Source organism: Cynocephalus volans, chromosome 6 (assembly GCF_027409185.1).
Source record: "Cynocephalus volans isolate mCynVol1 chromosome 6, mCynVol1.pri, whole genome shotgun sequence".
In the NCBI taxonomy this organism is placed as follows: domain Eukaryota; kingdom Metazoa; phylum Chordata; class Mammalia; order Dermoptera; family Cynocephalidae; genus Cynocephalus; species Cynocephalus volans.
The window spans coordinates 86364039-86387356 of NC_084465.1; the positions used below are offsets into that span (position 1 = coordinate 86364039).

General features: G+C 39.8%; 1 protein-coding gene across 2 annotated transcripts in view; it reads right to left on the bottom strand.

Moving 5' to 3' along the window:
• Positions 1-23318, bottom strand: part of IGF2BP3 (insulin like growth factor 2 mRNA binding protein 3) — a 128060-nt gene that overhangs the window by 28212 nt on the left and 76530 nt on the right. Inside the window, exons 4-6 of one of the 2 annotated variants that reach the window (XM_063100181.1) lie at positions 12706-12757; positions 12550-12613; positions 2113-2394 (exon numbers count right to left, since the gene is read on the bottom strand). In XM_063100181.1, coding sequence (XP_062956251.1) covers positions 2113-2394; positions 12550-12613; positions 12706-12757 — 398 coding nt within the window. The remainder of the gene's footprint in view (positions 1-2112; positions 2395-12549; positions 12614-12705; positions 12758-23318) is intronic. The other variant, XM_063100183.1, reaches the window with a different exon arrangement.

Here is a 23318-nt window from a genome sequence, read left to right on the forward strand (position 1 = left end):
AGTGCAGCGCTCGGGAGAGTGCAGCGCTCCCGCCGCGGGTTCGGATCCTATATATATAGGAACGGCCAGTGCGCTCACCGGCTGAGCGTGGTGCGGGCGACACCAAGCCAAGGGTTGCGATCCCCTTACTGGTCACAAAAAGACAAAATAAAATAAAATAAAATAAAAAATAAAAATAAGGGAAATGCAGAAATGAAGCATTTCTACCTAGAAATAACTAAGAAAAAAAAGTCTTCAGTAACAGTCCCAATCTCAGAGACCATCTTCCCAGACAATGTTTTAGTCCCCAGTCACATCAGTGATGCTTGTCCTCTGGTAACGTGTTCACATCCCTTCTTCCAGTTTATTTTCGTTCTTTGATTATGTTAAGGACGACTAAACTCTGACCCCCCGGGAAAAGGGAATACTGCTCTGGAGATTAGGGTGACCCTTTGAGACCATTCCAGAAACAGATAATGACTAGTTTCAGTGGCAAGAGTTAATTAAATCCACTGGCAGACCTCTGCAAATGAATCATCGGATATAACCAAAATTGTGTCCCTTCTTCCTACCATAAGTAAAGCAAACAGTTCAATTTAAGTCACAGCTCTTTCATCTGACAAGGAAATGAGCAGCTTGAAAAAAATAACAATTCCAAACTGCCACACAACATGGAAGGGAAGCCACGTAATAACTTTCTGCAGGTAACAGCGGATCAAGGGAAGCAAGAAGCCCTTAAATTTGAAGATTAAAGCCAAGCAAACTGATCGAGGTTATGGTTGACTTATCTTCGCCACTCCCTATATTATGAAGTCCCCACTAATTCTGCATACAGGTACCCAATGTCTCCTGCTTCAAAGCAGGGGAGGCAGGATGGGAATATCCTCTTAGGGTGGTGGGCATGGAACCACCACGAGATAAAGTTCTTTCTGGTTCTGCATGAAAAATGAACCAGTTCAAGGCAGGCATAGTGCTATGATGAATATTGATATCTTTAGCCTGCTGGAACAAACACACAAGCAAAGTACACACAGCACTGTAGTTCTACTTTCACAGGAAGACTATGCTGAATTTCTCAGATCACATGAAATAATTCTCCTTACTAGATTTAAAAAGCAACATAATCCAGTTATCTGTGTAGCTGACCCAAGGCTTACAGAATGACGCTGCTGTGCATAACCTCTTCTCTCTGGTACACCTGCAGGTTCTTCAAGAAATATGATAGCAACAGACCCAGAGATGTGCCCTATAGCACATTCTAGTACTAAGGATGGGAGAGAGTTCACCAAGCTTCTTTGGGTCAAAATATCCACACACTACACACAACAGCATGGTTTAGAAAGCAGAACAACATGTAACATGTACTGGAGCTTCTGAACTGAGAAAGTATCTCACATATACATGAAAGGCTTCAAATATATTCACATACAGTCATTTCACTCGCCTGACAAATACAATTACAGCCTTCTATGTATTAGGCAACGGCCTCAGCACTGGGGCTACAGTGGTAAATAAAAACAAATAGTTCCTGCTTTCTATTCTTGAAAAGTTAGCTCCAACATATAAACAAGAATCTTCCAATCCCTTAAAATCTGACAATTAAAACCAAACAGTATCCCGAAGAAGAAGCCATTCTAACTACATATCTTAATCACATGATAAATTTGGACCTTAAGATGAGGAATTCATCACTAAAGTAAAACAAGACTGAAAAACCATATCTGTATTGTAGCCACAGATGAAATAGAATGGACCCAGGAAATTACACCCAAAAACACTGAAATCAAGGAGGTTAAGTGGTGGCAGCGGGGTTGTCGCGCAGGGTGGTTAATGCATGCAGAGAACAACCTAGAAGCTGCCCTTTGTGTGTCTACCCAGAAGTAGGTTAGGTCATTTTTTTTCCATTCATGTGCAAAAATTTGAGGTTCCCTTGAGATTAAGATTTAGCCCCAGATGTATACAAAGTGAACACTAAGATATCAAATCACAAGGTTTTTTCCCCATTTCCAAGTACTGTACAAGGAGGGCTCACGGCCATGTTCAGAAAGGAACCAAATACCACAGCAACATCCTCAGTTATCAAGATTCAGAGCGGAAAACATTAATGCCCACCACGCACTCAGTAATACTCACTTAGACTGGGTCTGTTTGGTGATGTTTCGAATGGTGGCCCCTTCTTTTCCTATGATGGCTCCAACGAACTGGGTGGGAACCAACAGACGCAGAGGCAAGTCACATGGTTTCTGCTTGGACACTGATCCTGGAGACCCCTGCCTGGATGAGCCCCTCTGCCCAAGCCCACGGCGACCTCGGGGCTGCTGGGAGGGGTTCTGCTGGGCGGCCATCTCGTCAGGGATGTAGGCAACTTTCAAGGTGAAGTTCTCTAACTGGAATCCGTTCAGTTTGTCTAATGCTCTGAAAGTAGACAGGAAGCAGGAGCGGGAAGAGAAATCAAGCTATATAATGAATCCTTTAGCAAAGCAACACCCATCTCTTCCACTCAGGATTAGTGGATCTAAAACTTCTGAATGAAGACACTACACAAGGAGCAAACCCAGAATACATGATCCTCACCACCCACGTACTTCCCAGGAAAAGGGTACAAAGTGGGAAGAAGACCAACAGCTTCCAAAGGTAACATGTTTACTGTCTACCAATAAAAAATAGAAAAGAAAAAAATTTTTTTGTCAAATTCTTGAGTTTAACTCATGAAGTTAGTAACAGCAAGACAGAACTGAGTGGACAGTTCTTGTCCTGGCTGGTGTTTCCAAATCAGAATAGAAAAGACATTGGAAATATGCCCTGCCCCTTCATTTCACCCTCTGAAATAATACAAATGTTTAAAAGATTTGTAGAACCAGTGGATAAATATCCCTAAACATTCACAGGAGATTGGCAGAATTTAACACTAAAGATGGCCAATCATTCAAGAAAATCTTAGTACCTTATTATGAGTATGTCCCTGGAAGTAGTGGTTCCTGACCTCATAGAGCTTATGAACTGATTTGGGGGCACGGAGGCAAGGGTCGTGGTAAACCAAAAAAGAAAATGAAGCTATTTTCTAATCTACCCATCCATTCCACTGTCTACCTATTTGGGGAAGAACTTGTTTGTTTGTTTACAACATATATATGGAAAAGTACCCAAACCTTCAACATACGTCTCTGAATTTCCACAAGGTGAACACACACATCCAGATCAGAACTAGAACATACCAGTACCCCAGAAGCCCCACCAGAGCCTCCCACCAGTAATTACCCCTCCTCTAGACTTCAGACACCACAGAGTGATTTTGCCTATTTTTAAATTATATGTAAGTATAAATGAGTATACATGCTATATACACTCATGTCTGGCATCTTTTACTTATAAGAATCATCCAAGTTGTTGTGCTCTACCTTACATATTTTTTTAAAGGGTTCATCAGGAGTTTTTTGTTTTTTTAAAGGGAGAAACTCGGTAATAAAGGTGTGAAAGGGTAATAGCCAAGATTTCAATGGCATACATAAACACTCCTAATAATACACATCTAACTCTAGTGCACAACAAAACAAAAAAAGGTCACAGGCTCTTCTTTGGGTTACTCAGGTTGTTTGCTCAGATTTTGTTTCTATGGGCCCAAGTCTAGCTCAGGCAGGGAGAGAAAAACAGGCATACAATGGTCTCTTCTCCAGTCGCTCAGTGTGGTCATTTCTGGCTTATATACTATTTTCCTTATTCAGAGATCTACTTTCAACTCATGACTTAGATGGAAAGGTGGGGGGAAAAGAGATGGTCCTAGCACGAAAAAGAGCACTGAGAGCCTGAAATTAGAAGACAGGCCTAGGCAAGTACACACGAAGGCTCACTAACCTTCTCAGGACCCAGAACTCTGCCTCTTTTCTCACTTCAATCCCCTGTACTATCACTGTCCTACATTCCCTAGCACAGGAATGAACTCTTACTGTCAAAGATACCAGTCATAGAGAAATACAGAAGCAACAAGAAGGTGGTCCATTGCTTCCCAGAACTGGTTTTAACCATGACCAGTTAACGGATCAGTCCTTTCCATATGTTTACAAACACATGCGTACATGTTCAGTTCCTTCCTTAAAAGCATAATTGAGGTCATGATGTACACTGCTTTATGGACTGCTTTTTTCAGATACAGTACGTCTTGGGATATTTTCATGTGACTTCTATGTCAGAGGGCATTCTCTTCGTAAGCTTCAGAGGCTGACAGGCACACACCACAGCTTATTTCACCAAGTCCCCAATAACAGAATGGTAATTTAACATACTGTTCCTTGCTCTCCTCCTTTCCCCTTTTTTCTGAAGGGAATGTGGATTAAGGGCCATAAAATATTTTGGTTACTTCTAAAGAAAGACAAGAGCTGAGAATTTTATTAATATTTATGATGCATATTTATCATAGAAAGTTATAGTTGCAGAAGTTCCAACCAATTAGAGATTCATTCAAAACAACTTTAAGCCTTTCTGAAGGTAAGAAGAGATCACTGACGGGTTCTTTCAAAACAAAAAAAAGGAAACCTGAACCCAGTAAAGGAGTCAACTATATCTATGGGCATGTAAGGCAGTATAGTTCACTATTATATCCTTTCCCATTATAAAACTGAGTACTGCTGGCTTCAGAAGACAGTAAGTGAACTTTGACTATGGAATTAAGTCAGTAAAACATTACAAAAAAGGTAAGTAACTTTTTGAGTGAGACAGACATACACACAGAGATATCATTCTCCATGGGAACAAACAGAGGCAAACATGTAAGTTACCAGATGCTTCTATATATCCTGGAACTATCCAAATAAAATCACACGTGGCCCAAGAAACAATTCTCTCAATTTGGAAATAACTTCCAAATTTCATTGTGCTACTTCAGAAAGATTTTTCTTTGAGGGGAAAAGATTCACTCACTCTGGAGGTCAGATGGAATAGTGCTCCAATACCCAGTGCACAGTCTGGAGCCTCCAGACAGCAACAGCACCTACTGTGTGTATTCAACTATCTAACTGCCAACTAAGCAGAGTTCCCAACCCGTCAAATCACAGTGTTCTAAACTTGGACATGGCTGAAAAGCTATAAAAGTAATCTAAGGACAGAGCAATGGCTTTCTTATGAATAAAGATCCTAAGTTTCTGAATTTTAAATCAACTGCAGAAATCTTTCTATATACAATGTTTGATATTCAGCTATATTATATGGTGGTCTGCTGAGTTCATAAGGAAAAGAAATATATTTTCAAAGCTACTGCATATGCAAGACATGAAATGCATAATTCTCATAATGAGAATTATTTGGAATATTTGCATTCAGTTCAACAGAACTCAAGGATGATTATCCAATGGTGGTAGCACTTAACTGTATTGGTACGAAGTTGATTGGGGTGGATATTAGAGCTTAAAGGGCCTTGATAGAGTGAATAAGTAGATCAACTTGAGGTTGAGGGAGGGAAAAAAGAAATGAGGCCCAGAGAACTTAAACTTACCCAAGGGTCCCCACATACAGATCTGAATATGAAAAAGACTGGACTAGAGACCAGAATTCCAGTGTAGCCTGAACAATAAGTAACCACATTACCTTGGAAGGGTAATTTTCCTGCTTGGAATTATCTGTCTCACTTATAAAACTAGGTTAGACTTATGTTCTCCTTCAGCTCTAAAATTCCAAGTCAGAAATCTTTTTTTTTTTATTCTCAGATGTCACTGCTATGTGTCACAACAGGTCCTAACAAAATGAGGTTTAGCTGTTGAAAAGTCATAAATTCAGTTCTCTCCTTGTACCAAGAGTAAGAGGTTGATACATACAATTCAGCAATAATTACTAAAAGCCTCATAATCCAGTGCAGAAATGCACCTTAAAGCCCAATTGTTTACCTACAAAGGACTTCATGACTAAACTGGTTGTAGAAGCAAAAAACTACAAAACTCTCTAGATGCACAATAGAGGACTGAATACGTAAACTGTAGTAAGGATGAAATACCATACAGAGATTATAAATAGTATAAATATATTCAATGAAAAAAACAAGCCACAAAACTACAGAACATCTTTCTAAGTTTGTAAGTTATGATGCATGGAACAAAGTCTACAAAACTCTATAGCAAATTTAACAGTGGTTATCTCTGACTGGCAAAATGGCAAGAAATTCCTTTGTCTCACTGCTTTATCTAATTCTTTTTCCAATTAGCCAAGTTGCTCCAAACACTTCTAACCTAAATACATGTACTTGATACAGATTTTTACACTGATATAAAAAGATCTGCAATGATAGCTTCAAAGTATGAATAAATATTCCTGTTCCCTAACAAAAATAAACACCAGAAGTAAGAACCCTAAACAAAAAAAAAAATATAAGAACTAAATGCCTACACATTCTAAGGGGTTATTTTTTTGTCACACGTGACAAATCCTACAATGAATAATGTCTGTCCTTGAGTGTTTTATCTCAGCATCCCTGGAAGAGGGAAGAAAATATTTGAGTTAGAGACATAAGCCTCTCTTGCTCCAAGGAACAAGAAAAGGCTAAACACACCCTTCTATTTTTATTGATTTTAAGTTATTATTTCATTAATTTCATTATCTTAATAATTCAAGACTTCAGGTTAAAACAAATATGTGCTATTAACCATTTTCTTAGGCACAAGGTGGCAGGAATTTCCATGTTAAATTGTGAGTGAGACACAGCCATATTTGAGGAATTCTCTTTAAAAAAGTGATATTTACAAGGCTTAGGGCTTTAAGCAACAAAAAGCAGCAGCTACAAACACTTTTAAACTAGGTCCTTAGCTCTTCGGCATCAGTGGCCAGTCATCACCTGAAATGAAACATTCCAAACAAGATGCAATGAGACATGTTGGAAAAATGCATAATAGCTGCTAACTTTGGAGCTCTTACTATATTCTAGGTACTGTATTATTTTTTGTAGTCACTGTCTTAGGTCCTCTCAACAGCCTCATGAGGTAAAGACTACAGACTAAGTATCCCTTATCTGAAACACTTGGAACCAGAAGTATTTTTAGATTCTGGAATGTTTGCGTAATACACACTCATTGAGCATATCCACTCTGAAAATCCAAAATCCAAAATCCAAAATGCTACAACATGCATTTTCTTTGAGCATCATGTTGGTGTTCAAACAGTTTCAGATTTTGAGGCATTTCAAATTTCAGATTTTTGGATTAGTGATGCTCAACCTACATAATGATTCCCATTTTAGGGATGGGGTGAAACCATGACAGATTAATTTAGCCAAAGCCCCAGCTAGAAAAGTGGTGGCACACAGAACCCATTCCACACAATTGGACTCTGGAACTGAACTAAACTCTCAATCTGGAATTGAACTCTTAGCTTCCAAGTTTTACTCACAACTTTGCAAGCACATCCCAGTCACATACATAGACTTCCAAGTAGCAGATACTGAGAAGAGAAAAGAGGTTAAGAATATCAGTGCAGCCCTCATACCTGAAGATTTGGGCTCTGGGCGGCCTGCTAAGAAAAGCATGGAGAAATGACACCAGGTTGCTTTAGGCTGCAGGCAGTCATGCTGGAGCCCACAGAGCAGGCCTGCAGGGCTCAGTGGAGCAAGTCCTGCAGCGACCAAACTTCCTCTGCTCAAGCCAATTCAGGCTGCTCCAGAAGCAGCCCAGAACCAGTGGGTTAAGCAAGAGTTACTATTTACTGAGTGTTTGTGTGCCAGGCCTTTTGATAAGATCATTTTCCATAAATACGTGCATATATGCATTTGTTTCTTTTCAATCCTAATTTCAGTAGCTAAGAAAACTGAAACTCACAGGTCCAGGTTACAGAGTCAGGGCTGCCTGGCTCCTAATTCCCTACTCTCCACTACACCCAAGGTGTCTCAAATAAAATCAGTTCTCCTCATAGAATGAGAACACATTCCATATATCCCTTTTTAAAATAACATATTAGAAAACTTTAATAAACAATGATTTTCATAACAGTGAGTTTTCCATTCTTCAGATTAACCTTCTCTAAATACCTAATTACTTTCTAATTCTCTTCAATCTTTGGAATTCTTTGAGAGGGGGAGGACAAAATTTTTAAGGCAACTTGACTTTGACAGGAACTAAAATTAGTTGATCCCTTCAACTATTCTCCTTTCAGCACTGGGAAGCTCATCATTGAGGACAGGGACTCTGCCTTCATGCATTGGCAATTTTTGGTCAACAGTTAGTACTCAATAAATGTTAACTAACTGAATAGTAGAAAATAAGAGCTATGGTGACTATTTTCCTAATTTATTTGTTTAGGTTACCTAATTACTTGAATTACACAATTCTTAACACCCTCTACCCCCTCGTTGGGATCAGCAGGACTCTGCCAATCTCCTACCACTATAAAGAATTTTTACAACATCTCTACATTCAGCTTGCTATCATGTTATGATTATTTTCAGCAATAATTCTGCCTTGACTAGCCAGTCACCCTTCCCATGCTTGTACTCAATGCTTTGGAATTTTTTTTCTAAAGGAGAGGGGGATAAATGGCAGTCACCTTGTCCCTATTAAAATTCATCTTATGCCTCTTTAAAGCTTTGTAGGCTATGTCTCCAACCTGTTCTCCTATTCAACTAAATAAAAGGGAAAAAATGCTTAATTGAACAGTTATGTAGCTAGCCCCACATAAGTTTTCAAATTATGTGAACAAGACACACCTTGGACAAACTAAAATGTCCTTAGGTTTATCATATCATCCTATATTTTCCACCCAACAGAAATTTGGCTTTACCAAAGATTCAATATAGATCTTTCTAAAGAATAACTTATGTAGGACAAATGGAATCTGTGCTTTCTCACTGCTCCCACTATTATCCCCCAATCTGAGGGTAAAAAAGGTGAATATTTACTGTCTTCCTACATATAGTTGAAGAACAAAATTTGTTCAACTCATACCCCAAATCCCATAATCCCAAACCTTATATAAACTGTTAAATTTTAATGAACAAAGGATACAAACAGAAGCGAAAGTAAAATATTTTAAAACATATTAAAAACCTTCAGTCCCATCTATGAGAAAAATGGAAATTAATATCACTTTTCACTTACTAAATTGGCAAAGATTGACAAAGCCTGTGTTGGGGAGAATGGAGATACAGACTCTCACACAATGCTAATGGAAATTTAAACTAGTTCAAGCTTTACAGAGGACAACACAACTAAAAACACAATTCAACTTCTGGGAATTTACCCTATAGGTATACTCACACACACATGCAAAGTGACATATGCAAAAGGATATTGAACTTCAGCACTGTTCATAACTGAAAGAGACTGGAAACAACCTAAATATCCAATTTGGGATTAACTAAATAAGTATTTCCATAGCCATACAATTAAATTCTGTATAAGTACAGAAAATGTTTATATGTACAAAACACTCAAATATTATGGTATCGGTTGTGTCAGAAAGAAAAAATATACACATGTATTTGTCTTCCATATAGTTTTCTCACAGGGGACAAGGTAGCCAGAGAATAATACTGGAAGATTTGCACTATACACATCTTTAGACCTTTTATGTAAATTCTGAACATGTGAATACCACCAACTTAAAAAATAAATTTCCACTTGTGTTATGCAGATTTCCATCTCCTTCCCAGTCTTACATTTCCTTTCATAATCCCCCCATAAATGGGTAATGCCTTTGGTAACTTAGGCAAATCTCCACTCTTGGTGCTTGTTTCACCTTTCCTCTTTAGGGCTCAGGACCAGCTGGCATGGTCTTTCCTTTCACCTTTCCGACATAGAGGACATTCTGTTCCTGCCCTACTACATCTGGAGGTGCTTAAGACCGCCATAGTCAGCTGACAGTCAGTGCTATGCTGCTGGCCACTTTGGATGCCATTCCTCCATGCTCATGTTCTGAGCAGATCTGTCAAAATCAACATTTGTGGGACCGCTATTTTCTCTTTTTAGTGCCTTATTAATTCATTAGATTATTCAAAGCCTACAGAATTATCTTCTCCTAAGGGAGATTGATCTGTGAAGTTTTGCCTGTCAGTTGCATTGGAATATACTTTTCCCATAAATCTAAAAGCAAATTTACATTGATCCAATGCCTGGGCACTCCTAAATGACAAGAGTAATCAGATAAATCAGTGAGCAAGAAAATTTAACACTGTTGTTAGTTTAGAGGGGCGTCTGGTTAAGATGACGGAATAGACAGTTGCCAGCATCATTCTCTCCCACAAATCAACCAATTTACAACTATTAAAAAGCAACTACGGCCAAGCTGGGGCCGCCAGAGCTCAGGGGAAGAGGAGAAGAGACCTACAGAGTTCATGAAGGCAGGAGAAGCCATGATGAAAAACAGAAAGGATCACTCTCACCATTTCAAGCCCCAGCTACTTCAAGGCTGGCCCTGGTGAGCACATGGAGCAGGAGCTGGCAGAAAGCCGCATCTGTGCCCTTTGGATGAAGTTGCTTGGAGGCAGCAGGAGAGAGGAGGGCCTTGGTGGCCCCCAGGCCAGCAGGACCACTAACAGGGTCCCCTGGACCCACACAGGAGTGAGAAGCCACAGACAACAGAAAAAAGGAGCCACTCAGAGGCTGGTGAGTCATCACAAGGGACTGGCGCATGGCCTGTCCTATGCGAAGTGTTTGGAGTGAGGGTGGTGGGGGAGATGGGCCCACTGGTGGAACACTAGGGCACAGCAAGGACAGCTGATCTGCCCCTCAATCAGCGCAGGACCACTCTGTGTAGACTGGTGAGGAATATAGAACTACAGGGGGTACAGTTTGCTGAAAAGACTCAGGCCCAGACCAGAGTTTCTGCACAACCCAGGTGTACCAGATCTCATGAGACCCAGAAGTACCTACAAAGTCAACCATTAAAACCTGAGCTGCACAAAAAGCCTTCCCTAGGGAATCAGCAGCAAAGCAGCAATTTAGCTCAACCACAGGGCTCAAGTGCTGGTCCCCACTGGAAGTTCCCCCATTTTAGAAGTTAGCAAAGGACAACAAATTAGTTCCAGTGCAGAGTTTAAATGGCAGGAACAGCAAATAATCCAACACAGATCTGAAAGAAAACACAAATACCCACAAACCAGAGACAAACTTTGATATAAACTAGTAAAGCTCTAACACCACCAAAGAACACCTATAAAACCCAGAAAGACTGTAAGCCTCAGCCATGCTCCAACACCCACAACCAGCCCAGTGATAACCGCTTAGCCACCCCAGGAAGTGCTCTGGGCTCCCAAACAGGGGCTGACGGCTTTGACCACGCCCCCCCATATGCAACCAGCCCAGCGATGACCACTGAACCACCACTGGAAGCCCCCTGGTCTCCCAAGCCAGGGTGGTGGGGGAACAAGGGCTTCAGCCACCGCCCCCCAGCATCTGCATTCAGCCTAGCAACAACCAAGCCACCACTGGAAGCCCCCAGTCTCCCCTGCAGGAATGAGGGGGTACCATGGGCCTCAACCATGCCCCCCTTCCTCCTCCCACCCTATTTCCTTACCCCTTTCCCTGTCCCCTTCCCACTCAACTGCTCCATGACAGCAGCTTAGAATATAAAAACAGATAGAGTGGGGGACCGACCCTTCCTTCCACAACCAGGCTCGCTGCTGCAAAGCCCGCCCAGGGTCCTGAGGCATGGATCCGAGGACCAGCCTCTCCTTCCACATCCAGGAAAGGAACATACCAAAAACACCACTTCCATGTGGGTGGCCCACCATAGCCACCACAATAGCCACAGCTGCTGCAAAAGCAGCTAGATGCCACAACCACCATGCAGATGGCCCTCCAGCCACTTGAGTGCATTATCACAAGGAGAGTCACCAGCAGAAACCAAAGAAAAGAAGAGGATGTCTCTCTCTCCATAAAGCCCATACCAGAGTGATAGAAGAAGCATCTACTCTAGGACTATAGTGGGGGGAACCTGAACACACCTCTCAGCACTGGACAGATTATCTAAGCAACAAATCAACAGAGTAACCCTTACTGTTCAGAAAGAGAGAAAATCTGGGGTTATCAGAAGTGAGAGGGAGAGGGAGAGGCGGATGAGGAGAGATTGAATAAGGGGCATAAAGAATGAGTACAATTTGTAATAGTATATATGCTAATAATATTGATTTGATCAACATATGTCAACATTGAACCCCAAAAATATGTATAATCAATTAATCAATTATGATTCAATTAAAAAAAAAGAAAAACACTGTTAGTTTAACACATGATCAACTTACCAACTTTGGATAAAACAGTAATAATCTATGTTTCATACCAACAAAGAAAAAAAAAGGTTATGTAATATGGCAATCATACCCAGGCCCAGAAGCTGCCTGCAAATAGGGTATAATTCAACTTCATACTAGATCACTCTATTATTGGCATTAAAGACATATTAAAAATATAATAAAACTTTAACCAACACGGATTCTTACTAGACATTCAAACTTAAAGAAAGGCACAATAGCAAGGTCAAACTCTGCAAAATAAAGTTTTCTTCTGCTACCCCCAGCAGTTCTCCAATTTAGAATCCATAAAATATAAGTTATTGTATTTAACCTAGTTATTACATATAGATACAAAGTTACAAACTGCTTACTGTCTAGCTTGGTCCTTACTGGAATAGGTTACATTTACAACTGCAGTTTCAGAGTCAGTGTTCACTAGAGGAAGAGAAAAACAAAGAGAATAAAAGTTAGTTTCCTTTCTACTTCCTTCCTTTTACAAATTTGAAAGCGATTTAGCAGACATGTACCTTGCTCACAGCTCTCCACCACTCCATACTGGACTAGTAAACTATCCAGCACCTATCAGGAGGGGGAGAGAAAATTATAAATTTTGAGTTTCCCGAGTTATTACCAAAGGCAGGAATATATTTTAAAATCTCTAAGTAACTGTGATTGATAAGAAGGGGCCAAAAAATTAACTGGGGCTTTGGACTACAGAACTAGGGCCAGGATACCACAAAGAGCACAACTGACCGACTCCTCTCTCCTGCCCACCCCTAGATCCCTGGCATTAATCCCATTTCTTATGGCTAACGAACAAGTAAGTGACAGTGGCTCAGCAATGTGTTCAAAGCCACAACTGCCTTGTTGGTGAGGCTGGAGGAGAAAGAAGCATATATTCCTCACACATACATGAACACATCCTCATACTTCCTCCTTGTATAAGAAGTCGTGAGACAGGGTCCAAGTTAAGAAACTAAATTTTATCTGTAAGATGTTCCTTTCCAGAGAACTTCCTTTTATAGCTCTAATAGGTATAACAGAGTAGACTACTCTCTCAAGGCAGGTTAGCAAAATGAAGAAAGCACAGTTGATACTTTACCTGGAATCTTGAATTAAAGACTAACACAAGTAGTTATAAATATGTAGAAGTTAAGGGGTAAATCGAAGTGAACATTTCTAAATCTACACTGGGATGGAAAATGTACAATTCGAAGCTGTGTTCGCATCTTTCCTGTACCTGTATTATTACATTGTGCATATTATTCTAATGGAGACTTAAAACAGTAACTATAAATTTATTACAATATAAACTGCAGGTGTACATCTCATCAATATAAACCAAATTCAGCTGCCCTTAGCTTCCAAGAACTGTAACAAATTTTTCTTGGAAAGTAAAAGAAAATAATCTTCTATAAATTAATAGCAAACCACTTACTCATCAATGTAATTGTAAAATTTGAAGTGCATTCCCTCAAAAATATTTTCTGGCCCCAGATCACAGAAAATCATTAAGGAACATGCTCAATTTTTATGGTAATTTCCTACTACACTTTAAGCAGTTCTAAAGGAACACATCTTGTTTGCTATCTTTTAGGCTTTTGTCTCCTGGTTCTAGTTTGAAATCTATGGAAAGGTTTGTCTGGGGATAAGTTTTTTTCTTCTTTTATATAAGGTTAATACTTACTTGTGAATGGAAGGCCCTCTTACAGTTAAGTTTTGACTTAGTAAATTTCCTTTGAGTGGAGTATACCAATAGAAATCTTCATCTCTAAATATAGTTACCATTAAATCATAAAGCTTAATTTTTAAAATTTTCTTCAGAGCACTTAACTGATCCTACATAAAACTTCATTTGTCTGTCTCAGCCACTAGTATACATGCATTACAATAACAATTTTGTTTACTGCTGTATCTCTAGCACCTAGAATACACAGGCACAAAAAGACACTCAAATATTTTGTAAGTGAGGTAAATACTTCACAGGAGGAAATCCTGGTATAATTTACTAGAAACTGTACTCTTATCAGAGGTGAACTTGCCATGTAATGTTGATCACAGACACATTTTATAAAGGCCAAAAAATAGGAAACCACTCACAATGTCATCTAGAGAGAAAATTTACAACATAAAAATGAAGAAAAAACAACCTGCTTATAGTATTTTTAAAACAAATTTTCAATATCAAAAATGCTTTTTCACATGTAAGTTAGAATTCCAACCAGGTATTTTAATTAATTCAATCTTAAGTAATTAAGACAACAGGAAAAATACCTCCACCATTTAAAAGCTAGCTTTTAAATGAAAGCCACACTAATAGAGCTGTACAGCTACCTGGATATGTTGAGAGGTGGAGCTGGAGGAGAGGTGGAAGAAGTAATTGCAAATTTATTATGTTTATTTAAATAAGCACTCTTAATTCTTCCTAAAAGCAATTTGTTCACTAATACATTAGTCTCCACAGTTTAGCTTATACCACCTTAACTTTTATTACTCTAGTGATAATAGTACAAAAATTAAATACCTATGATCTATAAACAATGTTGACTAAACCTACAATAACAATGCTAATGAAACTAGTATTCGCCAAAAGCTCTACTGGAGACAACAGTCCTGAACAATAAAATTTGCCATTTTTAGTGTATATAAATTATACTTCAATAAACCTGACTATAAAACCTAAAAAACCAGCAATACTTAAAAGAAATAGGTCCTCAAAGAAATGGTACCTAGTTGTGAACAAATTAACAACACAACCTACTGGGATTTACCAGCACACCCCAGATGGATTTCATTGGGTCTTTGATGTCTTACTCAAAAAAGAAAAAGAAGTTTTATGCACACGTTTGGGGGGTAAATCACAACTGAGATATGGGAGGAGGGTTGTCAATAGCCTAACAAGATTCCTAAATCTCAAAAGGGTTTCCAACGACCAAGCAGTACTATGTAACCAGTTTTCCATCGATCAATGAGGCATCTGTCTGAATATGCTCTTTTATGTAAGCAGGGCTACCAAATTGTACCATGCCTCTCCAACCCACTGAACCTTAAGGAGGAATACAGCTTACTCTTAATACGTTCTGAAATTTTACCTAATCCTGCATTAAATAGGAAGATAAGACATTGTTCCTGTTATCTGTCACGTGAACTACTGACCCATGGTTGTTCTCTCAATTCTTAGAATGTCTACATTTTCTAATTCTATGTCCACCACAGATGTTTAACTGATCTTGTCTAAAGGCAAAAAAAATCTCCACTGCACACTTCCACAAACCCATAACAAACCAAATTTCCCATACCTAAATGAATTTACTCAAACTGGAAAGGAAACATTTCTCTATGCTTAGGTAAGTATAAATTTCAACTGGAGGGGAAAGAGGGTATCAAAGAAAATTAAAGTCTCAAAGGAAATGTATTTGAGACTTAAAATCCTCAAAAGTTTAGTTTTTCTTTTTAATGTTTATCCAAATGTAGAAATAGCACAAAAAGAATCATGTGATAAGTATAAAGATTATCACTTTCCTGAACATGGTGGTAAAGTATTAAGACCATTCATAACAGCCAAAAGTAGCAACAACCCAAATGCCCATCAACTGATGAATAAACAAAACGTGGCATATTCAGACAACAGATTATTATACAGCCATAAAAGGAAGGAAGTACTTACATACATCACAACATACATGAACCTTAAAAATGTTATGCTAAAAGTGAGAGAAGCCAGTCACAAAAGACCACATATTATATGACTCCATTTGTATGAAATGTCCAGAATAGGGAATTCTACAGGCAAAAAGTAGAAGAAAGTTTCTGAGGACTGGCAAGAGTAGAAGGGTGGCAGGCGATAGCTAAAGATTTCTTTTTGAGGTGACAAAAATGTTCTGAAATTGTGGTGATGGTTGTACATTATCTACTAACATACTAAAAATCCTGAGTTGTACACTTTAATGGTGAATTGTGTAGTATACGAATTATATCTCAATAAGCTATTGGAAAGTAAGATCAACATTACTAGGTTAACAGCCTAGGTGGGGTTTTTTTGGTGGTGGTGGTGGGGTGGCTGGCTGGGATGGGGATCCGAACCCTTTGACCTTGGTGTATAACACTGTACTCTAACCAAATGAGGTAAGCAGCCAGCCTGGACTAGGTTTTTTTGTTTGTCTGTTTGTTTGTTTTTTAATTTGAAGTATTACTGAGTACAATAAATGGCACAAAATTTGATCCATTTTGATATTATATATACACTCATGAAACCATGACCCCCATCAAGATAATTTCTTCATGCCTCTCTTCAATCTAGTCTAGTTTATTCATACATACATAGGTGACTGCAACAGACAGCTGAAAAACTCTCTGTACCTACAATGTCATCAGATTTCCATCAAATTGCCAAACTAGTCCTACCCCCAACCCCAACAAAACTTGTTATATTTCAGCTGATATCACTATGGACATGAAATAATTCACACTCTACAGGTAAACCTTTTGCTGATGCTGATTACTTATTCTTTGTACCCACTGCTCCGGGCCCATCACCTCTGCACTACCTGAACCACCAGTCTGACTGGCACGCTTGCCTCCAGCCCAACACCCATGACTACCCTTCTGAAAGGTGCTACCCTTTAGTAGCTTCAAATCACCAATAGAAACTGTCCAAGCTTCAACATGGCATAAGAGGTTGTCAGTCACCCACTACTGCCTACTTCTTACATATACTCAATTTACTTCACACCTCTCTTCCAGTCACACCCCCAAGACTGGGTAAAGTGCCTCCTCCCCCATTTCCATTACACCTTTTCCTGGAAATGAAAGCAATGTCATTTTATAATCTCTTTCTTGATCTCTATTCTCCCACGAGACTAGTGATTATTAATCGTAGTAATGTGATTATTTGTAAGGCATGTCACAAGTAATTTATTCGTCTAAGTCACACTGGCTTCCATGCTTAAGCTGAAAGGTAATTCTTTTTTTTTTTTTTTTAATTTTATTTTGTCGATATACATTGTGGCTGATTATTGCTCCCCATCACCAAAACCTCCCTCCCTTCTGCCTCCCCCCTCCCCCCCAACAATGTCCTTTCTGTTTGCTTGTCGTATCAACTTCAAGTAATTGTGGTTGTTATATCTTCTCCCCCCCCCCCCGGTTTTGTGTGTGTGTGTGTGTGTGTGTGAATTTATATATTAATTTTTAGCTCCCACCAATAAGTGAGAACATGTGGTATTTCTCTTTCTGTGCCTGACTTGTTTCACTTAATATAATTCTCTCAAGGTCCATCCATGTTGTTGCAAATGGCAGTATTTCATTCGTATTTATACCTGAGTAGTATTCCATTGTGTAGATGTACCACCTTTTCCGTATCCACTCATCTGATGATGGACATTTGAACTGGTTCCAACTCTTGGCTATTGTAAAGAGTGCTGCGATGAACATTGGGGAACAGGTATACCTTCGACTTGATTTCCATTCCTCTGGGTATATTCCCAACAGTGGGACGGCTGGGTCGTATGGCAGATCTATCTGCAATTGTTTCAGGAACCTCCATACCATTTTCCATAGACGCTGCACCATTTTGCAGTCCCACCAACAATGTATGAGAGTTCCTTTTTCTCCGCAACCTCGCCAGCATTCATCGTTCAGGGTCTTTTGGATTTTAGCCATCCTAACTGGGGTTAAATGGTATCTCAATGTGGTTTTGATTTGCATTTCCCGGATGCTGAGTGATGTGGAGCATTTTTTCATATGTCTGTTGGCCATTTGTATATCTTCCTTAGAGAAATGCCTACTTAGCTCTTTTGCCCATTTTTTAATTGGGTTGGTTGTTTTCTTCTTGTAAAGTTGTTTGAGTTCCATGTATATTCTGGATATTAATCCTTTGTCAGATGTATATTTTGCAAATATTTTCTCCCACTCTGTTGGTTGTCTTTTAACTCTGTTAATTGTTTCTTTTGCTGTGCAGAAGCTTTTTAGTTTGATATAATCCCATTTGTTTATTTTTCCTTTGGTTGCCCATGCGTTTGGGGTCGTATTCATGAAGTCTGTGCCCAGTCCTATTTCCTGAAGTGTTTCTCCTATGTTTTCTTTAAGAAGTTTTATTGTTTCAGGGTGTATATTTAAATCCTTAATCCATTTTGAGTTGATTTTAGCATACAGTGAGAGGTATGGATCTAGTTTCATTCTCCTGCATATGGATATCCAGTTATCCCAGCACCATTTGCTGAAGAGGCAGTCCCTTCCTCAGTGAATAGGCTTGGTGCCTTTGTCAAAGATCAGCTGACAGTAAGTGTGTGGGTTGATTTCTGGATTCTCTATTCTATTCCATTGGTCAGTGTGTCTGTTTTTATGCCAGTACCATACTGTTTTGGTTATTATAGCTTTGTAGTATAGCTTAAAGTCAGGTAGTGTTATGCCTCCAGCTTTATTTTTTTTGCTCAGCATTGCTTTGGCTATGCGTGGTCTTTTATTGTTCCATATAAATGACTGGATAGTTTTTTCCATTTCTGAGAAAAATGTCATTGGAATTTTGATGGGGATGGCATTGAATTTGTACATCACTTTGGGTAGTATGGACATTTTCACTATGTTGATTCTTCCAATCCAAGAGCATGGGATATCTTTCCATCTTCTTGTATCCTCTCTCATTTCTCTCAGCAGTGGTTTGTAGTTCTCATGATAGAGATTTTTCACCTCCTTGGTTAACTCAATTCCTAAGTATTTTATTTTTTGTGTGGCTATTGTAAATGGGCAGGCTTTCTTGATTTCTCGTTCTGCATGTTCACTATTGGAGAAAAGAAATGCTACTGATTTTTGTGTGTTGATTTTGTATCCTGCTACTGTGCTGAGATCCAACAGTTTTTTTGTAGAGGTTTTAGGCTGTTCGATATATAGGATCATGTCATCTGCAAACAGGGACAGTTTGACTTCCTCTTTTCCAATCTGGATGCCCCTTATTTCCTTCTCTTCTCTGATTGCTCTGGCTAGTACTTCCAACACTATGTTGAATAGGAGTGGTGAGAGTGGGCATCCTTGTCTAGTTCCTGTTCTTAAAGGAAAAGCTTTCAGCTTTTCCCCATTCAGCAGGATACTGGCAGTGGGTTTGGCATATATGGCTTTAATTATGTTGAGATACTTTCCCTCTATACCTAACTTATAGAGGGTCTTTGTCATGAATGAGTGCTGAACTTTATCAAATGCTTTTTCAGCATCTATAGAGATGATCATATGGTCCTTGTGTTTGAGTTTATTAATATGGTGTATCCTATTTATTGATTTGCGTATGTTGAACCAACCTTGCATCCCTGGGATGAATCCCACTTGATCGTGATGAATAATTTTACGTATGTGTTGCTGTATTCTGTTTGCTAGTATTTTAGTGAGGATTTTTGCATCTATATTCATCAAGGATATAGGCCTGTAGTTTTCTTTTTTGGTTATATCTTTACCTGGTTTTGGTATCAGGATGATGTGTGCTTCATAGAATGAGTTTGGGAGATTTGCGTCTGTTTCAATCTTTTGGAATAGTTTGTAAAGAATCAGTGTCAATTCCTCTTTGAATGTTTGGTAAAATTCTGCTGTGAATCCATCTGGTCCTGGGCTTTTCTTTGTTGGGAGCCTTCTGATAACAGCTTCAATCTCCTTTATTGTTATTGGTCTGTTCAAATTTTCTACGTCTTCATGGTTCAGTTTTGGGAGCTTGTGTGTGTCCAGAAATTTATCCATTTCCTCCAGATTTTCAAATTCGTTGGTGTATAGTTGTTTATAGTAGTCTCGAATGATTCCTTGTATTTCAGATGAATCAGTTGTAATATCGCCTTTTTCATTTCTAATTTGTTATTTGAGTCTTCTCTCTTCTTTTTTTTGTTAGCCATGCTAATGGTTTGTCAATTTTATTTATCTTTTCAAAAAACCAACTTTTTGATTCGTTATCTTTTGAATTGTTTTTTGGGTTCCAATTTCATTCAGTTCTGCTCTGATCTTAATGATTTCTTTCCGTCTGCTAACTTTAGGTTTGGATTGTTCTTGTTTTTCTAGTTCTTTAAGGTGAAGTGTTAGGTTGTTCATTTGCCATCTTTCCATTCTTCTGAAGTGAGCGTTTAATGCAATAAATTTCCCCCTCAATACTGCTTTTGCAGTATCCCACAGGTTTTGGTATGATGTATCATTGTTTTCATTAGTTTCAATAAATTTTTTGATTTCCTGCTTGATTTCTTCTTGGACCCATATGTCATTAAGTAGAATGCTGTTTAATTTCCATGTGTTTGTATAGTTTCCAGAGTTTCGTTTGTTATTAATTTCTAGTTTTAATCCATTGTGGTATGAGAAGATACATGGGATAATTCCAATTTTTTTGAATTTATTGAGACTTGATTTGTGACCTAATATGTGATCTGTCCTGGAGAATGATCCACGTGCTGATGAGAAGAATGAATATTCTGAGGTTGTTGGGTGGAATGTTCTGTAGATATCTGCCAATTCCAATTGGTCTAGCGTCTTGTTTAGATCTTGTGTTTCTCTACTGATTCTTTGCCTAGATGATCTGTCTAATATTGACAGTGGGGTGTTCAGGTCCCCTGCTATTATGGTATTAGTGTCTATTTCCTTCTTTAGGTCTAATAGAGTTTGTTTTATAAATCTGGCTGCTCCAACATTGGGTGCATACATATTTATGATTGTTATGTCTTCTTGATGGATCAGTCCTTTTATCATTAAGTAGTGTCCCTCATTGTCTCTTTTTATGGTTTTTAGTTTAAAGTCTATTTTGTCAGATATAAGAATAGCTACTCCAGCTCGTTTTTCTTTTCTGTTTGCATGGTAAATCTTTTTCCATCCTTTCACTCTTAGTCTGTGTGAATCTTTATGGGTGAGGTGGGTCTCTTGTAGGCAGCATATAGTTGGGTCCTCCTTTTTGATCCAGTCAGCCAGTCTGTGTCTTTTAATTGGGGAATTTAAGCCTTTTACATTAGGGGTTGTTATTGAAAGGTGTTGATTTATTCCTAGCATTTTATTGGTTGTTTGGTTGTCTTAGGTGTCTTTTGTTCCTTGCTTTCTGATTTACTGTTTGGTTTCTGTGTTTGTTGGTTCCTTAGGTTGTAGATAGCGTTTTTGTTTGCTTGTTTTCTCTTCATGAATGCCATTTTTATTATACTAGTGGGTATTGATTTTTCTTGGGTTTTTATGGCAGTGGTAGTTATTTTTCAGGAACCAAACCCAGTACTCCCTTGAGGATTTCTTATAAGGGTGGTCGTGTGGTAGTGAACTCCCTCAGTTTTTGTTTGAGAAATATACTATTTGCCCTTCATTTCGGAAGGATAGACTTGTAGGGTAGAGTATTCTTGGCTGGCAATCTTTGTCTTTTAGTATTTTGAAAATATCATCCCATTCCTTTCTAGCTTTTAGGGTTTGTGATGAAAAGTCTGATGTTAGCCTGATTGGGGCTCCCTTATAGGTGATTTGACGCTTCTCTCTTGCAGCTTTTAAGATTCTCTCTTTGTCTCTGAGTTTTGCCAATTTCACTATGACATGTCTTGGAGAAGGCCTTTTTGGGTTGAATACGTTTGGAGATCGTTGAGCTTCCTGGATCTGAAGATCTGTGATTTTTCCTATACCTGGGAAGTTTTCTGCCACTATTTTGTTGAATATGTTTCCGAACTGGTGGCCGCAGAGATGGTATCTGCCTCCCAGTAACAGGAAGTTTACCGGGGGCCGGAGTCCAGGGTGTGGTGGAGTGACAGTCGGCCTGCCCGTACTTCCTTGCCCTCCTGACACTGGCCGGGGACACCCCACGCCACCAGCCTGGCCAGAGAACCACGGGGGGAGTGGGAGGGGAGGCTAGCCCGCAGGCTCTGGAAAGCCCTGCGCCGGGCCAAGCAAGTAGGAAGGCTCAGTGACGGCCGAGCCGAGCGGAGCTGCCAGCACCTGGGAAAATGGAGGCAGCCCCGGGGCGTTGAGTGAACCGGTGATGCAGGCAGGAGCCGGGTGGCGTCAGCCCCCCAACAGAGCTGGGCCAGGGGTCACTCACAGTGCTGTGCCAGGTCGGGTGCTCACTCTCTGCCTCTGGTTTGTCGCCTTCCCCGTTCTCGGCCGCTGCCGCCTCGGGCTGTTCAGTCGCGGCGCGGCTCGGGTGGCTCCCAAGAATCTTCTTTAATGCTGGCCTGAAACCTCGAATCCTGAATAGGGCAGCTGGCCGCCTTCAGCGTAGCCCCGGCCTCCGGGATCCTGTCTGCATCCACAGCAGCCCTGGCGCCGTGTTCCCTGTTTCGAGACTCGCTTTTGCAGCTAACAGTTCTTTTCCTGCTCCACACTTCAAAGCTGTTGCCTGTAAGTGAGGCAGCCTCTCCTGCCAGGGGCAAAGTGGCGGTCAGCCCCCACGACCGGCCAGCAGCTGCGGTACTCCCTTAAGAGATGGCAAGAGGAAGGTCCACAAGTTTCCCGGCTGCCTGAGGCCCAGTGGCCACCTTTTCCAACCCAGCTACTCCGCGCCAGCTGCCACAGCCACCACCATCTTGAAACTCATTCGGTAATTCTTGATATGTATATGATCTTAGATACCAAGTCCTCCTTATTTGCCTATGTTACATTTGCCTTGGGTGTTTCAGATGATGGAACAATGTAGGGCATTACAGTCTATGTGCCAATTTGTATTCTGAAAGTCCCTCTGGAAATGGGTTACCCCTTCCATGTGTCTCTCCCAGCAGAGCTGCCCTAGCCTCTACACCCCATAGGGGAAGGGAAGGGACTACATCTTACCTTTGAACGCAATGCTTACGTTCAGTGATGAACAGTGAAAGGTAAGAGGTAAAAAGAAGTTACCAAAGTGTTATGAATTCACACAAAAAGATATAGAAGTTGAAAGTCACAAGCATTACAAAAACCACAGTGAAATCAAAATTCAAAACAGGATATTTAACGTTCTCTTGCCCTAACACACACATTGCTACACACACACACACACGCACGCACACACACACACACACACACACACACCCTATAACCTTCCAAATAACAAAACCAATGTCAAACATTGGGGAGGAGTTACCAGAAAGACATAATTTGGATCATTCCTCATTTCAACAAGAGGGGGGAAAAGTCTCCACAAAATCAATTTTGTAGAACTAGCAGAGATGAAGGGAAACTTTCTTCAAAC